This window comes from Rhinolophus sinicus, linkage group LG06 (genome assembly GCF_036562045.2).
Source record: "Rhinolophus sinicus isolate RSC01 linkage group LG06, ASM3656204v1, whole genome shotgun sequence".
In the NCBI taxonomy this organism is placed as follows: domain Eukaryota; kingdom Metazoa; phylum Chordata; class Mammalia; order Chiroptera; family Rhinolophidae; genus Rhinolophus; species Rhinolophus sinicus.
The window spans coordinates 131,813,896-131,832,375 of NC_133756.1; the positions used below are offsets into that span (position 1 = coordinate 131,813,896).

At 52.5% G+C, this 18,480-nt stretch overlaps 1 protein-coding gene across 9 annotated transcripts in view; it reads right to left on the reverse strand.

Annotated features, from left to right (window-relative positions):
* Positions 1 to 2,675: 2,675 nt before the first annotated feature.
* USH1C (USH1 protein network component harmonin) overlaps positions 2,676 to 18,480 on the reverse strand; it is a 47,725-nt gene continuing 31,920 nt past the window's right edge. For 3 of the 9 annotated variants that reach the window (XM_074336089.1, XM_074336091.1, XM_074336088.1), the window contains 9 exons: positions 17,925 to 18,407; positions 14,422 to 14,541; positions 13,270 to 13,320; positions 10,927 to 10,968; positions 10,356 to 10,409; positions 9,936 to 10,035; positions 6,986 to 7,092; positions 5,552 to 5,607; positions 3,057 to 3,210 (listed from right to left, as the gene is read on the reverse strand). In XM_074336089.1, coding sequence (XP_074192190.1) covers positions 3,198 to 3,210; positions 5,552 to 5,607; positions 6,986 to 7,092; positions 9,936 to 10,035; positions 10,356 to 10,409; positions 10,927 to 10,968; positions 13,270 to 13,320; positions 14,422 to 14,541; positions 17,925 to 18,407 — 1,026 coding nt within the window. In that variant the 3' untranslated portion in view covers positions 3,057 to 3,197. Of the gene's footprint in view, positions 3,211 to 4,360; positions 4,471 to 5,551; positions 5,608 to 6,319; positions 6,440 to 6,515; positions 6,519 to 6,985; positions 7,093 to 9,935; positions 10,036 to 10,355; positions 10,410 to 10,926; positions 10,969 to 13,269; positions 13,931 to 14,421; positions 14,542 to 17,924; positions 18,408 to 18,480 lie in introns of those variants that run through there. The other 6 variants (XM_019746656.2, XM_019746655.2, XM_074336093.1 and 3 more) reach the window with 5 other exon arrangements.

Consider the following 18,480-nt stretch of genomic DNA (forward strand, 5'->3'; position numbering starts at 1 on the left):
CCAGCCCTGCACAGGCCCAAAGGGGCTGTCTCTGCAGCACAGAGTCTGTACAACCAGCCCTTGCCCCCGACTTCCAGACACAGAGCTGAGAGGCTCAAGGCCAGCTCAGCAAACCAGGGACTGACTAGCTGTGGGAAGCAACTGCAATGAAAGGGATAAAATGAGAAAAGTTCAGAGTCAAAGGGCACCTTAAATTTGCAGCCTTTTCCGGTTTTGTTTCCACTGTGTAGTGCAATAGAAATGACAGCTCTGACACCAAGTTAGGGGGACACTGGACAAGGCACCCCTTGCTTGGCCTCAAATTTTCTGAATACCCAATGATAGGAGTTAGATACAAAAGTAGCAAGTAGGGCTCATGTTAAGCACCAGATTTGATCAGTTGTTACTGGCTGCCTGGCTGGCTGGTTAGAGAAAGCTCTGGGATTAAAGTAGTGATGTCTGCCATGCCTTGTGGGAGCCAATGGGTGGAACACGGGCCGTCCTTTGCTTGTGTGGGTTTCAGTCTTGAATACTCAGTGTTGGTACTGAAGTGGATTCCTATGTCTGACCCAGGCCCCCCAGTGGACTCTGGCTTCAGCAGCGCCCCTTTTAGCCCCACAAAAGGTCATGAACTGCTATAGGCCTTACCTTTATACATATTCTCTGGACTATTCCACTTCTTACCTGGTTAATGCCAATGTCTGCTGGGGCGACCTATATACTTTGGGTTTAACACAGGACAACTTTCCGATATGTGAGAACTGATTTCCTTGATGATAATGAAGAGGGACTTAGGCCTCATAAAAAGGGAGCTAAGCCCACCGCAGCCCCTATACCCTGCCAGCCCTACGTGACCTTAATGGCTCAGGACTTACAGCACATATATTCCCAGCCTCCCCTCATTGCCTCTTCCCACCTGCCCAGTGGCACACCATCCCTGTCCCTGTCCTCTCACCAGGCGCTCCGAGCCCTCTTTATTGTCTCACTCAGCAAGTCTCGGTAAGCACTGATAAACTCATTCACTCTGAGGTGCCAGGAACTAAGAATAACTGGAGATAAATTTCAAATGGTGAGATTCCAGGCACCAACAAGCTGAAAGCCTCAGCCGAAGTATGTGTTAAGTCACAAGAGGAGGTAACCATCACCGAACAGCAGCACATTAGTTGTGGGGAGAGTTGTTCGGCCGGTAGCCTGGAACCGGAGATGTTCCACGGAGAATTGCCCTGCCCAGTGCAGCCCGTAGTGGGAAAAGGCATGTTCTCTGGACCAGAGTACCTGGGCCTTGAATGCCAGCTCCACTGCTTCCTCACATGTGACCTAGCGAAAGTCACTTAACCTGTTTGTACCCCAATCTTCTCGTAATACAATGAGGTTGGTGAGAACAGTATAATAGTACCTACTGTGCAGAGTTGTTGAGGGAAGTAGATGAGCTTAGCGCTTAGAATAGTACCTGGCATATAATCAGTGCTATCTAAGTGTCAGCTGTTGTCATCGGGCTCCTTTGGGGTCCGTGTGCCCATCCTAGTCACTGCAGTTTGAGATGGCAGATTCCAGGGTCCAGCCCAGGCCTACCGCATAGTAGGTGTCAGCAAAGATGAGCTCCTGCCTTTTACCTTCATTTTGGAATTGTCTCTAGAGCCAAGTTAGAAGGTAGGTAAGAAAAACACAGAGAATTTCTGTCTCTGTGTTTTAGTTATTCTTAGTTATTAGCAGATCATTGTGGTTTTGTCTCTACTGAGATCAGAAAGTCCAGCAGATTCTCTCTCTCTCTCTCCTCTCTCTGCCCCTCCCATTGATCACTGCCTAGAGTCCCTGCTGCCTCAGCAGTCATGTTGTGTGGGATGTGACCCCATCCTCCGAGCCACAGCTGATTGGACCTGGGAATGGTCCCTGACCCCAGGGCTGCCCACTCAGGTGAATCGGCCAATCACATTCTGCTTTGGGTAATGGAGACTGAGCCAGGTAGTGGTAGTGGAGCTATAGCTGAAAGATCACCTGGAGTTAGGCAGAAAATTATGATGGCCGTGTTTAAGCTGAGCTCTGAGGACTCAGAAAAAGCTGGTGGCAGAGACAGGAAGCCTAAATGGAGAGAGCTGCTCTTCTAAGACACTTTAAATCAGAACCCCCTTCCATCCAATTCACAGGAGGACTAGGGACCTCATATCTCCTTGGCTTGGATTTCCATCTAGTGCCTATACTGACATGATTCCACTCTCTTCCCCGAAGCGAGCCTGAGAATGTCTCTTGGCCCTGTAACCAGGAGCCTCCACTTACCTTCTGCCAGCCCCTTGGAGTTACACCCTCCTGCCTCAAGCCCTTGCCTCCTTCCATAAAGTTCTGCTGGATTTAATTTCATGGACGGAGTGGACCCCCTGCACCTCCCTCGCTTATATCCTGTTTTGAGGACCTCTGGAGAAGCAGCTGTGGCTGTGCTGTCCTTGAGAGAAGCTGGGGCACCCCACACCTTGAGGTGAGCTCTGGAGCTCTTGCCTTCAGCTGCATTTTCTGGAATGGAGCCAAGTCCCTACCACGCAGGCTTCATTCCCCGCCATCTTTCTGCCGAGAAGACATTGAAGCCCAGCTCAGCCCGTCTCTTGCTGCCCCAGCCCGCTGTTCCAAGCCAGCCCCTGGCCATTTCATCATGTCCTTCATGTTAGACCCATATCACAGCACTGAGTTCTTTTTTCACTCTTGAATAGGAGCCAAAACCTTGTGGTTTTTTATTTGACAGTCTTGAATCTACTGCCCAAATCCACTTATTCCCGTAAGCTGGAAATCTTTTTCTTTTATTAATGAGTTCAGAGTAAGGTTTGTGGTAGCAATCTTAATAGCTATGATAGCAGGAGAGAGAGGAGAGGGATGGAAAGGGAGACCCAAGAGTCAGATCCTATTAGATTTCAAGGGCAGAGTCTCCCAGCGCTGGGAGAGACCAAATTCACAGGGTCAGAAGGAAGACATGAAAGTCTGGATCCCAGGGACCTGCTTCAAGACGGTCGGCGGCTCCCTCCCCATGTTGTCCTTCAGAGGAGTGGCCTGAGATGTTCCTTATGCAGCCCGACCTCAGGGCCAATGGGAGTCTGAAATCTCTGGGTGCTGGGTGTGGCTTTCTAGGGTGCCTGCAGGCTGGAGTCCCTCAAGGCTGCTTCCAGGCTTTGTTCTCAGGAGGGTGGGTCCAGAGCTCACTGGCTTCCAGGGGTGAATTTGGTTTCTCCTGCACTTCAGAAGAAGGTCCTGTGGGGAAGAGGAAATAGACCAGGAGGGTGCAGGCCTTGTGGGTGCACACTCAGACCATGGCAGGGCCTGACAGCAGGGAGGATCCCCCCAGTGGCACAAGGCCCTGCCACCCTCTGGAGGCCCCTCTCGGTGGCAGGCCCCCAGCAGCTACACACTAGCCACAGCACACAGGACGCCAGGGAGAAAGCAGAGGGACACCTGGGATGAGCTAGACGGGGACCCGAAGGCAGAGGGGCTGGGGTCTCACAAAGAGCAGATGACAAGTGACAGAAAACATAGGGCCACTGAGGCCATCCCAGGAGCCATGGCATAGTGGCCAACTGTCTTGGGAGCATGAGGCCCTAATGTTTTAAGAAACTTGTAACAGGAACATCAGTAAGTCTAGGCTTGGGTCTGCCCCAGATGTTGCCAGCTGTGGGCTTTAGACCACATCAAACACCAGCTCACAGCCACCTGCCAGCTCTGTCCACAGACATAGCCCTGTCACAGGGTGGGAAACACATCCCAAAGTTGGGCTCCACAGTGTCCCACAGATAAGAATCTGGAGCCAAGGGAGAGAGAAGGCACAGAGGACAGTTTGGTCTGAGCAGTGCTCAGGCCACAACAGGTCACAGCAGGACGTGAACAATCCCAATAGGCCAACCCTGGTTCTTTGGACCAGCCTTAATCACCTCTTAATTGCCCTGGCTCTGCCCAAGCATGGAGCCTTGTGAAGCAGGACTTCTAGAAGGCGGCACCCCCAGGGAAGGGGAAATGCAGGCTGTGCTTCCGTTGGGCTTTGCCAGCCCATTGTGCCTGGTTTGGGGCACTGTCGGTACCCAGCAGAGAATGGTACTCACTGCTCCATCCTGCTCATTTGGGTGCTGCGTGAAACCTATGGCAGGTCCCAAGGGCTGTGGTGAGTCAGGATTCCCAGTCCCAAGCCTGCTACAAACTGGGCTTTGCTTGGCTCCCTGAGTGGGAGGCCCTTTCAATCTGACAGTGTGGCCAACAGAGGGCCCAGGTGGTGCTTCAGGGATGGTGGCTTGTGCGCCCCTCCAGACACCAGTCCAAAGAACCTGCTGACAGCATGGGCAGCAGACGGCCACGACACACAGCATGGACAGACGGGGCCCTGCAGCCCGCCTGCCTATTCACCATAGGGGGCTGCCAGGCTCCAGCTGCAGGAGGAACCCGTGTCTATGCACGGGAGCACGGTCTTCAAGGAGCTTTTGGACTGGCTGGGGGCTTTCGGCTGCAGAGGAGGGAAGAGAAAAGCTACATACACAGAGCAGAGCAGGAAACTCAAAACAGGGCTCGGTTATTCCCAGGCAGAGCTCCACTGGACCTATGCCTTCACATGGCTCCTGCCTACGCACTGGGTTCCAGAATTAGTTGCTATAAGACCTTGATTTCTCTAAGACATGCACAGAACTCAGCCTCTGCTGGGTAGGGGGAGCAAGCAAGCAGAGCCATGACAGGCAAGCAGAGGGGTAGCGACGTGATATGATGAGATGAGAACGAAGGCCAGACACCACAGAGGCAGAGAGAGAGACAGAGATAAAAAGGGACGTAGAATGACAAAAACGGCGAATCAGGGACTCAGAGCTCGGGATAGAGAGAAGCAAGAAAAGGAGGGGGAAGAAAGAAGAGGGAAGGTGATAAAGGGAAGAAGGACGTAGGGGAAAGAGAGGAGCAGATGGGAAGTGGGGGAAAAGCAGAGAGAAAGACAGACAGAGAATGAAATAAACAGACCCACACAGATACAGAGACAGGAATGAAACAGATGTCTACAGAGAGAGAGACATGTAGGGAAACACAGGGAAAGGAGACGGGGCCAAGGCTCCTTGGAGGTCCTGCAGATGGGGCCAAAGCCTGTGGTCCTGGCCACTTAGAGACTCAGCAAGAGGGAATGCGATTACCTATCAGGAAGACCTTCCAGAGAGCAAAAGACACAGGACTCTTTAAACTAGCGGATTCCGGTGCAGGGGATGAAGTTCTGAGTGGGGAAGCAGAAGTCTTGAGGCCTTGTCCTGACTTCTTCCTTTACTGGGTCTGAGACCTTAACCTCTCTGGGCCTCAGCTTTTCATATGTAAAGAAGAATTTGGACAAGAGAGTCTTGGTGACAGCTGAGACGATGCTTGAGGACAGTGACTTAGTTCTAGGCTTTCTCTAGCCCAGGAGCTTTCTAGCAGCAAGTACTACTAGAAGTTGTGTGCTTGGGTCAATCCTTCAGGCTGGATGGGGGCCGGGAGTCGGGGGGTGCGGGGTGCCTGGGGGAAGGTGGCCAAGACTCTGGAGGAGGAGGAGAAGGAGGAGGCAGAGGAGGTCGCAGGCCAGGCTTCTGAACACACTTACAGCTCATCGTCATAGTCCTTGGGGGGACAGACAGCAACAACAAGTTCGATCCAGTCCTGTGGGGAGAAGGTGTGTGACTCTCGGGCATGCTCAGAGGTCGGTGACAGGTCTGATCCTGACACTCCATCCCCATTCCTGGGCACCATAGCCCGGGATCCGCTGGCTAAGGCCTTCTGCCCATGGGAAAGTGGGCCCAGGTGGGGCTGGAGGACCTCCTGGCAGGGATGGACTTCACTGTGCAGTCCCAGCGTGTGGGGAACCTTCCAGTCTCCGAAGCTTCAGAACCATAGAGGTCAGAGCTTCCAGGCCCTTGAATGACACTAAGTTCCCAAACGCTGATCTGTGGACCAGGGACAGGCAGCAACCTCAGAATCACTTTGGAAGAATTTCTTAAAACTCTAGACTCAGACTTGGCCCCTGGAAACCTGGGGTAGGTCCTGGGACACAGTATTTTTTAACAAACTCCCTGGGTCCTTCTGGTGCACAGACAATTGGGGGATTTCAGGCCTCACTTTCTGATCCTAACACATGAATCCCTTCAACGGCATCACTGCCATCCTTGGATTATCCATCATTGTCCATCTTTGGCTTGGGTGTAGCCAATAAAAACTATGTGACCCACCACTGGGCCCCTCCCTCTACCATTCAATAGCTCCTAATACTGAACTGAAATCTCTTCCCAGTACCTCCCTCCATCCAATCCAGTTCTGCCCTCAAGAACCACAGAGAACACTTCTGCTCCCTCCACTCTATTGCAGCCCTTCAGATAATCAAAGACAGTCATCATGTTACCCGTAAGTCTTCTCTTGTCCACATCCCTTCATGGGGGTCCCAGTCCCATCTGGTCAGCTTCCTCGGCACTGAACTTAATACCTCAGACTCGGCTGCCTGCATACAGTTGCACAGGTTGTGCATTGCACAACATGAGCAGGCACCATTCACACTGTAGTCGGTAGGAGGACACCCCCTCGAATTGTGCAGTGCACAGCCTGGGAGACCATATGTGGTGGCCATGACCCAGGTGGGTGTGTAAGAAGCACAGAACAGACTACCACTAGCCCCTCCTCCATTCTGGGCCCTTTACTTCTGTTAACACTTTCTAATACCCCAAGAACTCTCTTGATTCCTAGGCAGTGCACATTTAGAGAAGACCTTAAGTCTTTTTCTTGGGTGGGTTGCCACACCTGGCCTTCTGGAGTCTGTATTTGTCTCACTTGCTTTTTTGATTCAAGATCGGGATGTGAATTTATTTTTCTGAATCCCATCTTGTCAGAGACCACTGGCTGGATGGGGTATGTGGGTGTCACCCAAGAGTTGCCTGGACCCTGGATACCCGCCCTGGGATCGGGCACCCCGACTGTAAGGCCTGGCCAAGAGGCCAGGGTCTGAGGCAGGCAGGCAAGGGAGGGAGGCAGGGAGGGCATTCACTCTTACCCCCTGATTCCAGGCCTTCTGCAGGAGGGCTTCAGCCTCAGCCAGGGTATAGTCTGTCACAATCTTGCCATTGATCGCCATGATCTCGTCCCCTTTCACAATGCCACCTGCAGGGAGATGAGGCTGATTGGCCAACTGGGCTGTATGTGACATGTGCCTAGCCCAGGGCTCGGCAAAGGGGGTCATTGTAGGGCCACAGAAGAAGCCTAACTCCTGGATTCGGAAAGCTCCCATGGGCTCAGAAAGCACAAAGGGAAACAATCCACCAGGTTACTCAAAGGATACTTCCTTCCCATCCCAGCCACACACCCTCACCCCACTCAATAGAATAGTGATGATTCTTTGCCACCCCAGCTTTTCTATGGTCTTCTGCGATTGCAGAGGGAGGCAGACCTGCGTTCCCAGTGAGGTTACTAGAAACACGAACTCGTTCTGTGAGCCCGCTCTCTTTGCTCCAGCCCTGCTGGTCTGCTTCAGGTCTCTGAGCATGCTGAGTTCTTTCCTGCCTCAGAGCTTCACATGCTGTTCCATCTGGAATACTTGTCCCATCTCTCTTTCTTCTCTTCTAGGTCTGAGATGAAATGTCTCCTCTGCAGAGAGGTCTTCTCTAGCCCTGACTCATTCTAAAGTAGATCGTTTTTCCTTTTATCCTTTCACAGTATTCTGGTCTTTCCCTTCATAGCGTTTTTCACAATTTGGAATCACACAGCTATTTGTTGACTGACGGTCTCTTTGACCAGACTGTTGGCTCCATGAGGGCAAGAATTATCTTTTTGGCTCAAGGTTCTATCCCTCGCACTTAACATAATAGCCACCACAAAATAGGAATTCAATAGATATGTATTGAATAAATGAATGATGTTGAAGGTGTTCCTGGGTAAGATGACCTGTGATCTAATAAATTTGGGAAGAGTTCAGTTATAAGCTAAACAGTTACTCACTGCAAGACTTGTCAGGACATTGAATATGCTAATATGTATGTGGCTCTCCAAGAAGTAGATAGATGGTGAATGGTTTCCTATACATCTTCAACTTCAGAACCTTTTCTTTTTCTTTTTTTTTTTTGAGGAATTTCTTCTATTCCTGGTGTCCACAGAACACCCTCTGGGTTTGTTGAAATAGATCACCCCAAAGCAGCTTTGTGGGCATGACGGCCCATGGGAATGTGATGTGTGTTACTGAAGATGGCGGCTGTGGTGGCTTATAACCCACATGCTCCCAGGGAAACTTTCACCAGCTGCTTGTATGTCCAAAGCGGTGTGGGCCAAGCTGTAGAGAGGTTTCCTCTGGATAGTGGGCCTGGGAAGAGGTGACTTTTATTTTGTACAAACCCAAGATGGAGCCTCAGGAGCAATAAGACAGTGGTTGGGCTGTGGCTTTATAAGCGCGGGGGTGGTGCGGGAAGGGAGGGAGGCGGGAGAGGTCAGGAAAAGTCAGGCATTCATCCTGGTCTTCTTTACCTGTTAGACATAGCAGACAGGTGGCCTCCCAGGGCCAAGCATCATTTCTACCCTCCAGTGGCACAGAAATAGGACAGAGCAGGAAGGTGTGGGCCGGGTGGGCAGCGGTGGGCTATGGCAGCTGACTAGCTGAGCAGGCCCCCTTCCTATAGCTGAAATGGAGGTTCAGAGTGTGGCAGTGAGGGGCCTGAAGTCGCTGAGGCCTTGGGGGGAGAGCTGGACTTGTCTAAGTGCCCCACAGAATTTTGGCTGCCAGTGACCAGGTGACTTTCCCATCACTCCATCTCCTGCCTCAGGCCCTTACCCACCCTCCGTTCTACCACCTCGGGCTTGTGGGAGAGCCTGACTCCAGCCTGGCACTGCCCAGAAGGGATCAGAGCACAGGATTCCCCGCTCTGGCTCAGAAAGGTGAGGTGTCAAGGCTCCTCCTCTGAGGGCACCTATGCTTCCACAAAGGACTTGGGAGCACTGAAAAGCCTCCTGGACTTGAAAGCAGCGATCTTTAATGGTGGAGTCCCAGGTACCGTATGACAGTGAATGGGTTGATAGTTTGCGGCAAGAGTCTGGCCTGGGGTCCTCAGAGGCTTCACTCGTCAGCAGAAGGTGTTTTTGTTGATGAGGGGATAAAGGCAAAGCAAGAAGATCACGCCACAAGACAGACACAAGGTGTGAGGGGGGCACTCTGCCCCTCTGGGAGGGGGCGAGACAGTGCAAAGCCCAGGCAGAGGTGGCACTTCTGCTGGGCAGCATAGCAAAATGACCAAACTGCTTGGGTTCAAGCGCTGCCTCCACTGCTGACTGGCTATAAAATGAGAATAATCATAGCACCTACTCTTGGGGTCGTTCTAGGATTAAAGGAGGAGTTAATACACGTGAATGACATGTCTACATGTTAGACACAGGTACTTAGAGTAGCGTCTGGCACATGGTTAATTCTTGACAGACTCATCCTTATTACAAGGACAGGTAAGATTTTGATAGCTTGTCTCTTACCTTTATATGTGCTATCCCCTCATTCTGGAAAGGTCTTTCCCACCTTCACAAAGGTAATATTGGCTTATATTTTGAGGTTTAGCTTAGGCATCTCCCTTCTAGGGAGGCTTCCCAACAGCCCCCTTTCCCTTGGTGGGTTAGGGGCCCCTCAGAGAGCCACAGCTTCCCTCCACCCCCTTACAGCTCTTTTAGCCTTAGCAGACCACACTGTTCTTGTCAGTACCTAGCAATTCTGGGTATATTTTCACCACAGGAAGGGGAGCCCCTGGAGGGCAGGGTGCTATCTGGTGTGGCTGTGTACCCACCCACAGGTGCTGGCACCATCGTATACACGCAGACAATGTGTGGGACTGGGTAGATGGATGGATGCTTGCAGGTAGGGGGGCATTCTTGAGCAACTGTTGACCCCCTCCACAGAGGACGCTGTTGGTTTTCTTGGAGAGACCTGTATAACCATTGCACCATCCCCAAATTGGGGCACTGCTGTCCCCACTCACCATGCCGCTCAGCAGCTCCCCCCTCATAAACGGCAGAGACGACCACCTTGCCGATTGGGGAGTCCATACCGCCTTCCAGGGCCAGGTCTAAGGCTCCCTCCTGGTTAGAGGAAAACAAGTTTTAGGGAGCCAAGCAGACAGCAGCCTATGGGCCCCTGGGCACCAAGGAGCCTCTTGACAGGGCCACAGAGAGGACAGGAGAAGCCATGGGGCCAACGACAGGGCTGTAGGGGAGAAAATGAGGCATGGATGCCAAGTGGGGCCCAGGCATGGGATCCCCCCACAGGAGGGGACATTTTCAGGGGGCAAGACAACGGATAGCGGGGATCTGAGGGGTCTCCCAGGAGTCATTTTAAGAGAAGGAGAGGGTGCAGGGCCGGAGAAGGATGGTGGCTACCCAGCCTCCATGTGCCCACGTACCTTCTTAATGCGCAGGAGCCGGACGTCCTTCCCCATGATCTGCTCTGGGGTGAACTAGAGGGAGAAGACAGTGGGGGAGCTTTGAGTCCACCAGAAGGGTGGGGGTGGGGCAGGGGTTGGAGGGGAATCAGGCACCTGTGGGACGTTGGGCCCCATAGAGGACATGAATAAGGGGAACGTTTCCAGCCCTGTCCTCATCAGTCTTTAACTAGAGGATACGTGGAAGGACACAAACACTCAGGTGACCACACAAAGCCCAGATCCATTCTTCTTGGCAGTATTGTGAGACTGGTGAGAGTGTGCCTTGTAAATACACAGCACAGTGTCTGGCATGTAGTTTGTGCTCAGTAAGTGTAACGGTTACGGTTATAAACCACACACACACATCAGCCATACCCTTTACACTGGCATGCCATTTGAAAGGAGCCTTCCCAGAAAACAAGGGTTGGGCCACGTGCCCCACTTCATCTCTGGGACCCCCAGGGCCCTGAATGCATCAGCACCAAATATAATATAACCCCCCACCCCCATTCCTGGGGTTACTCCCCAGGGTAGGAGAGTTCTCTCTTACCATGGAGTAGGGGTCAAAGCCTTCCTCATATTTCCGGAAATCCTGGAAGCAAAAGAGGGTGTTAGGGTGACAGAGCAGATGCCCTTGAGGGTCACTGCAGAAAACAAGCTTAGGGCAGAGAGAGGCAACAGTAAATGGGTCAGAGGCAGGGGAAAGAAGGGGAGAGTCAGATGTGGCCTGGATGGGGATTCAGAGAGGAGGCTGGCAGCTCCAACAGCCCAGCGTTTCTCCACCCAGTGCTCTGACCCTAAAGAAGAACCAACACTGCTCAAGAGGTTGCTCCTCCTGGGGAATCCAGCCACAAGATGATGGTGGGTTGGGGCAGAGGGACGTCAGGCATCAAGAGGAGAGGCAGGGGCCTGAGCACAGCATTGTTCCTAATGCAATGCTTAATTGGAAGGCAAGAGGCCTCCCCAGAGCCTTAGCCAGGGGGGGAGGAGAGCAGACACACAGCTTAGGGGGTCTGGTTTGGTGGGGGCTGTGGAAACAATATCCTTAAGACGTAGAAACAAGATAACGAGAAGGGAGATGGGGGCAGAGCCAGAACACACCGCCTTCCCAGGAATCACACAGAGAGAACTGGAGCCCGGGTTCCACAGGCTTAGGGGCCAGGTACCAAGCCCAAGGGGAGCAAAGTCTTGGTTAGTCCCCAGAGGAGGTGGGAGTGAAGGAGAGGCCTTGCTGGACTGAGTGGAGCTGCCCCCAGCACCCAGTTCCCTAGGACACACCAAGTGTCTCCTGGGGCTGTGGTCAGCATCATGGGGAGGTCACAGCCCCCTCTATGCCCGGCACGCAGCAAACCAAGCTCTGGGCACAGATGAGGGCCAAATATCAGCAGATGGATCCCTGGGTGTCTGCCTGCTCTCCTTCCTCACTAGTCTTCATTGCTCAGGCTCAACCCCAAAGAGCCTGGTGGTCTGGAGTGTGGCGCAGCTCTGAAGCCACGCCCAGGTTAGTCTAGGTATCAGGACAGGAGAGGAAAGGATGTAGCAAATCCATGGGCAAAAGGGGTTATTTAGCTGACTATGTGGAGTTAATGCTCTTTCACTCAGCCTGCCCCTGGCTGTTTCTTCTAAAACACTGGGCAGTGCTGGTTAGAAGCCTGCTCTTCTCCTCTCCACCTGAGAATCCACTCTCAGGGTTGGTCCAGATGGCAAGTACTTGTATCTTATGTGAATTCAGATCAGAGACCTATAAGCCACTACCTGGTCAGCCCTTGAAGAGGGAACCCAACCCTTCATCCAACAGATGGAGAAACCGAGGCCCAGGGAGGTGGCATTTATGCTGAAAGTCACCCAGTCCGTGGGCAGTGGAGCAACGGTTTGACTCCCAGGCTGGGCCCTTGGACCTCTCATCTTCCTGCCTCTCCCTTTGAGACCCATTTGTGCTCTAAATAACAAGGCTCTTAAGTGTCTATGATATAATCGCTGTACTTTGAGAGTCAGGATGGTATAGCATTTAGGAGCCTGACCTGGATTAAAATCTGGGGTCTGACACTAGCTCTGGCATCGTGGGCATGTTTCCTAATCGCTCTGCTTCACTTTCTCATCTACTAAACGGGATAATAATAGCACTTAACTCCTAGGTTACTGTAAAGATTAAATGAGTGAATGCGTATATTTAGAAACAGTGCTTGGTACAGCACACGTTCCAAGTGTTAGATGTCACTTGTCACGCACAACTCAGTCCTGGGTTGGGAGCAGCCTCCTTTGCAGACACCCATGTCTCACTATATAGCTGACCTTTGCTCTCTACCTGTAGTCAAATCAGCCTGTGGTCAGGTGGGTGGCGGGGGTGGGGGTTATCCATGAGGAGGTTGACTGAAAGATCTCTCTCCATTTCGGGGTCTCTTTCATCGGTGGTGAGACAGCCAATCCAATGACTGGCTGTTGATGTAAGCCCCAGGAAATGGGCAGGATAAGGGGCTGCCTGCCTGATACCACTCATGTACCAGCAAGGATGTCTAAGGCCCTGTCCACAGGAGTGCCTCCAGCAGCTAACGGACTGGCGCTACCACTTCCTCCCTGATGCTGGCTCAATGCCAGGTGGGATTCGATGAAACTGTGATTCTCTTTGAACAAACAGCAGCAAAAGGGCAGAGCCCCCAGGGACCCTGCTGCTTTCTCAGCTCAGGCATGGAGTCTAACAAGCCCCAGGCCCACACCTGATAGGAGATCCTCCCCCAACCCTGGCTGCGGCAATGAGGACACAGCTCTGGCCTGAGGCTTCCAGCAGATGGCGCTTGGGGCCACCTCAGAGCCAGCCAGCGCTCCCAGAGCAGAAAGAGTGGGAGGCACCAGGAGTGGCAGGGAGGATCACGACACACAGTGGGTATCGTTTTACGTGTTTGAACGTTGTCTGATAAACCACCATCCTCTTCAACATCTCCTGTGGCTGCCAGAAAAAAAAACACACACAAAGTTCCACACGGGACGATACCAATAGGTTTCATCTGCCCCTGATGCCAGACCCTGGGCCTGCCAGCCTGGGGCTGCCCTGCCAACATTTCTCCCCAAACAGACACAGCCTGATTTAGTTCCGGCCCGCTCCAGGTCCCCAGACGCAGCAGCTACCCAGTTCTACTCAAGCAGACACCATCGCTTGTCATCGGCCTGAGAATACGATATGGATGCATCAGCCAGCTGTCACAGGAGCGTGAACTTTACCCTTTGGGAGCTGACAGGACAGCTAAAGCTCAAAATAAGTATCGGAGCTGCCCTGCCCTGACATTTGGATAGGGTTTCCTGGAAAGGAGAATAAGAATTCTGGCATGACTCTTCCCACTATGCGTGGCTGGTTCCCCTGGAGGGGGGTGGTACATGAGTCCCAGCTTCTCAGTTGCAAGTGACTGAGGGTGCGCAGACCCTCCCCACTCTCCCAGGACCCGGCACTCCCAGTGAGGAGGGAGATGTGAAATGAAAAAAACAGGGTCGATCTGCTTTGGCCGATTGCCCACCTGAGGGTATTCCACGCCATGCCACAGGCCTTAGGGCAACTGGAACTGCTGCAGGTTTTGGCAAGATGGCAACATAGGTAAGAGTCTGGGCTTTGGAGTCTGAAAGACTCTGGAGTAAGTAGTAAGTCCTGGCTTTGCTTTGGGTAACTGACAACCTCTCTAAGCCTCGGTTTTCTCAAATGTGACAAAGGGATAACAGCAGGTACCATCCACCTCATTGTGGAGGATTGTTGTGAGGACTAAATGAGATTCTGCAGAGCCTGACATGTGGCAGGCTCATAAGGCTCATAAGTTATTTTTGTTACTTCTAGATGGAACGCCAGCCTGTTTGGTCAAGTGAGGAACAGGAATTTCACTGGTTGTGTCAACAACTACTTACACCCATGTGGATTCATCTCTTGACCAATGAGAAAGTTCAGATACGGCACCTGCTGTGAGTTTGTATCCCACCCACCTCACTCCCCCTCCAGCAGAACCCAGGGGACACAGCCCTGGTCTGCTCCTCTGGAGGTGCCCTGAAGGGGCCCTGAGGGGCTTACCAGGACCTCGGATTTCACAGGTGTCCTGTAGATGAAGCTGGGCTCCTGCTGGACCATGACAGGCTTGGAGATGGTGGACACGCCAGGGCCTCGTGGAGGCTGTGGGCTTGGGCAAAATGTCTACAGGGGTTAGTTTAATGGAGAGCCATGTGAGTTCATGGCGGGGTGGTCCAGGCCAACCATGGCACTCTGCCATGCATGCAAATTCACACCATGCACATGCTGAGCCAGCCTGGTCCATTCACCATGCCAGAGGTCCTGTGGGTGTGACCTGCAGCAGAGAGATGAGAAATCCAATGGCCATAGTGTGCTCTGACGTCATAGGAACTATTGGGTGGCTCTGAGGAATCAAGGACTTGAGCCAGAGTCTGGTAATGGGGTTACCAGCAGCCACGGTCACTCAGAAGCTAGGTTTTCAATTTTTCTCAGTGGCTTTGGATGCCATCCAGTTTCCTCTCTCCCTAAGGGTTCTCCCTTCTGGCCATGGTTCTGGTCCCCAGGCTGCACACGAAGCATCTGCTCTTCCTGGTGGGTGGGCAGAGTCTCTGGAGGCTGGAGGTGAGGACGAGTATGAGACACATCCAGGAGAGCTCCTGCACCCTGTCTGCTTTGCTCTAACCCACTTGATCATCTTGGGCAAGACAGACAAATCAGACTGGATCACAATCCTACTCCAGACCCTTCTGGATCTCCACTGACTACTGAGACCCTTGGCTTGACTCCGAAGTCCTTCATGAGCTTCACTACCTTCCTTTACAGACTCATCCCTCACTCTTTCACACCTTCCTCACATTGCCTGACTTTAGCCTCCAAAATGGGGGTTAAATGGGGGCCAAGCTTTCTTGCCTCAAGATTTTTTGCATATACCCTTTTCTCCTGCTTTACCTGCCTGGGTCTTTGCTTGGGTATCATTGCCTTCAAGAAGCATTCCTTGAGCTTTTCCTCTCTATCCCCACCACTCATCACAGCACTTGTGTTCCCATGTCTCCCCTGGTAGTGTGGTAGTTTCCTGCTTACTTGTCTGTCTTCCCAGCAGACTGTCTCGGGCAGGGACTGGGAGGCCCATTTTGTGGTGGTGCTCCAGTGCCCACCATAGCGTCTGGCATATAGTAAGTGCTCACTAAACATGTTGCATGAATAAGTGAATGCCTCAATAGTATGGCAGGCACACAGGACAGTGTCTGGGGGCAAGTAAAGCCTTGAAAACCTTCCCCTGGCAGGTACGGATGTGGCAGGCATACATGCCAAGCTGACACAGGTGTTTGTTGCCACCACCTGAGACCTGCTGGTGGCTTGGCTGACAGGACAGGTGTGTGAGCAGCCATACCTCCTGCTGCAGCCCTGATGACGATTCACCAGGAGCATGCAGGGAGATGGAGGTTGGGGAGTGGCAGTGGTGCAAGGGCCAAAGTGCTGACGCAGGCAGGATGAAGCTAGCAAAACAGCAGCCCTCCCCACCCCCCACCTTCGCATCAGGAACAACCATGGCTTTGATGTTGCTTAAGACACTTAGGGTCCAGCTCTTCATAGGCTCCTCGTGTTGGGGGAGCTTTTCACCGCCCCTCTCCTTTGACAGGAACTAACAGTGGGAACTCCATGATTGCTAGAAGAATCCAAGAAAGCTGGATCCTGGTTTGAATCTCAACCCTAACTCAAAAGTTTGCAGAGGTGACGTCCCATCTCATGTTTGCTGCTTCACCCAAATTTTCCTGTATCCCGATTTGCCACTGCTCATAGTTAATGTCTACTGAGCACCTACTATGTGCCTGTCACGCTCCTAAGTATGAACTTAGAATGAGTTCATGTGTTAACTCATTCGATCCTCATGATAGACAGCTGCCACTGGCATTCCCATTTTTAGCATTCCCAGGCTCAGACAGATGAAGTGACTCATGCCTGAAGTCATCTAGCCAGTGGCTGAGCCAGGATTCAAACCCAGGCAGTCCCTCCTCGCCATCTTTATGTTTCCTGCACCTGCAATGCCCTTCCTTCCATCCTCCTTGTATCGCTGTCCCTCAAGGCTCAGCTCTGACAGCCCTTTATTCTACTGAGGTGCCTTCAACCTCCGGTTAGGAGGCCCTCCCACCACACCTGGGCTGTGCTGATATTACTGCTGCATCCTGTCTGGTCAGCTGCTCATCCTTGAGATGGCAAAGTCCTGGAGAGCACAGGTGGTCACCCTCCTCTGTGTCCTTTTCAGCACTGCTCCCCTCTGCCCTTTCATACAGACGGGCATAAGGCAGGCTCTCGATCAATGATTTTTGAATCAAATTTGTTGAGGAAAAGCTGCCACCCATCTTGGTAGGGGCCACTCCCAATAAGGATGCGGCCCTCTGTGCCAGGCTAATTCAGCCCCCTGCAAACCTGGTCCTGGCTGGGCTCTGGGGGAAGACATCCCTGGAATAGACAGCCTTCTCTCTGTCAGAGGATAGGGCTGGAGACTCCACCAGAGATTCAGAAGGAGTCCCCTGGGGCAGCGCTGCTGGAAGCTGCAGCCTTGCCTGCATCTGATACTTTCTTCACTCCCACCTCCCTCCCCCAGATCTCCTGAATGCTCTGAGATGCTTCTTCTCCTCTTCATGCAGCAACTCAGATCCATCAGAGAAGATTAATAAAAAACTGATCAGGTACTACCGCCTACCACCACACACAACCCCCACCCTCAGCGGACACGAGCTGCTTCAGCTCTGACAAGCCTTGCCCCACAGCTACTGGAGAAGAGGAATATTTTGTTCTTCCTTCTGTGGAATCAGAGCTCCATGTCTTCCTTGGGGATATTCTCTTCCAATATAGTCTTCGGATTAAGAACAATTAATAAGAAATATGGCTTTTTGAGAAAGATCACTGTTCTGCCGCTTGACATCCATGAAAAAGATCTCTAGTCTTTTAATAGTAAATTTGGAGATTTCTAGGAATTCTCCATCTTCATCTTTTCTGTAGCTGGAAGTTAGCCAGACACTTCTGGGTATTACACGTCAAGCCAATGTAGTTGGCTGGGGCCATAGAAAATGGCACTGCAGTGTCCTAATACTGCACTGGACAGTGTTATTATTTCATTTCCAGAGTCTAATACTGCTCCCCCTTTCCCCCCTGTTGATCTAGGGAGTTATTTCCCATACTCAAGGCTTTCTGGGTTAATATCATGAAGTGACTAGCTGTGACATAGAGCTCTGGCTATTCAACACGGTCTTGCCACCGCTACATTGAATGTTGCCATCCATACTGGCCAAGAGGGAGACGACAATGAACATCGATACGATACACTGTAGCTCATCGCAAGTGTCACAGGCAATTCACCAGCCAACAGAGCACTTCAAAATCAGCAGAAACCACACACATGCAGGATGCCCATGACATGCAGGTTGGGGAGCTCATTCCTGGAAGATGGGGTGGGGTGATGTTTCTTCCCGTCTCCACTCACAGGAGCAGTGGAGGACGTGGGAAACAGCAGCCCTGCCCATTTTTCCTGCTTCCCAGTACGGCAGGCGGAACACGGGTGGTACCTTTGGGGTGGGTGGGAAGCTCCGTTCAGGGTTGGGGGAGTTGGCAGGCTTCCCGCTGCTGTTCTTTGCCTCCCAGTCCTCTGTGGGATTGCCTGGGTCCCCAGTGCGGAAGGGGTGGTTGCCCAGCACCTCTTCCAGTGCCGAGTGCAGTGGGCGGGTAGGAGTGAGGTCTTGGGCGGGAACAGATGGTGGGAGAGGGATGGGAATGGGGGGTGGAGTGCGTTGCACCCAGGGCGAGGATGAGGCACTCACATGGCCTGAGGACGGAAGGACAGGGGGAGCGGAGATCTTGGAGGGTGGATTGGGGGGTGGAGGGTGGGGCATCACAGGCAAGGCAGAGAGAGTCTTGGGAGGATAGTAGAACATGTCCAAGGGGATGTCATCCAGGTCAGTGGTGTGGAGGTGAAGCCCGCCTGCGAAGCGTCTCAGAGGTGGGACCAGGGGAGACACAGAAGGCGGGGGAGGCGGGAGCCCTGTGGTCATCTGGCGGGTGATAAGGAAGTTCTGTAATCACCTGACGAGTGCTCCACTTCACGATACATCTAGTATAACGGTC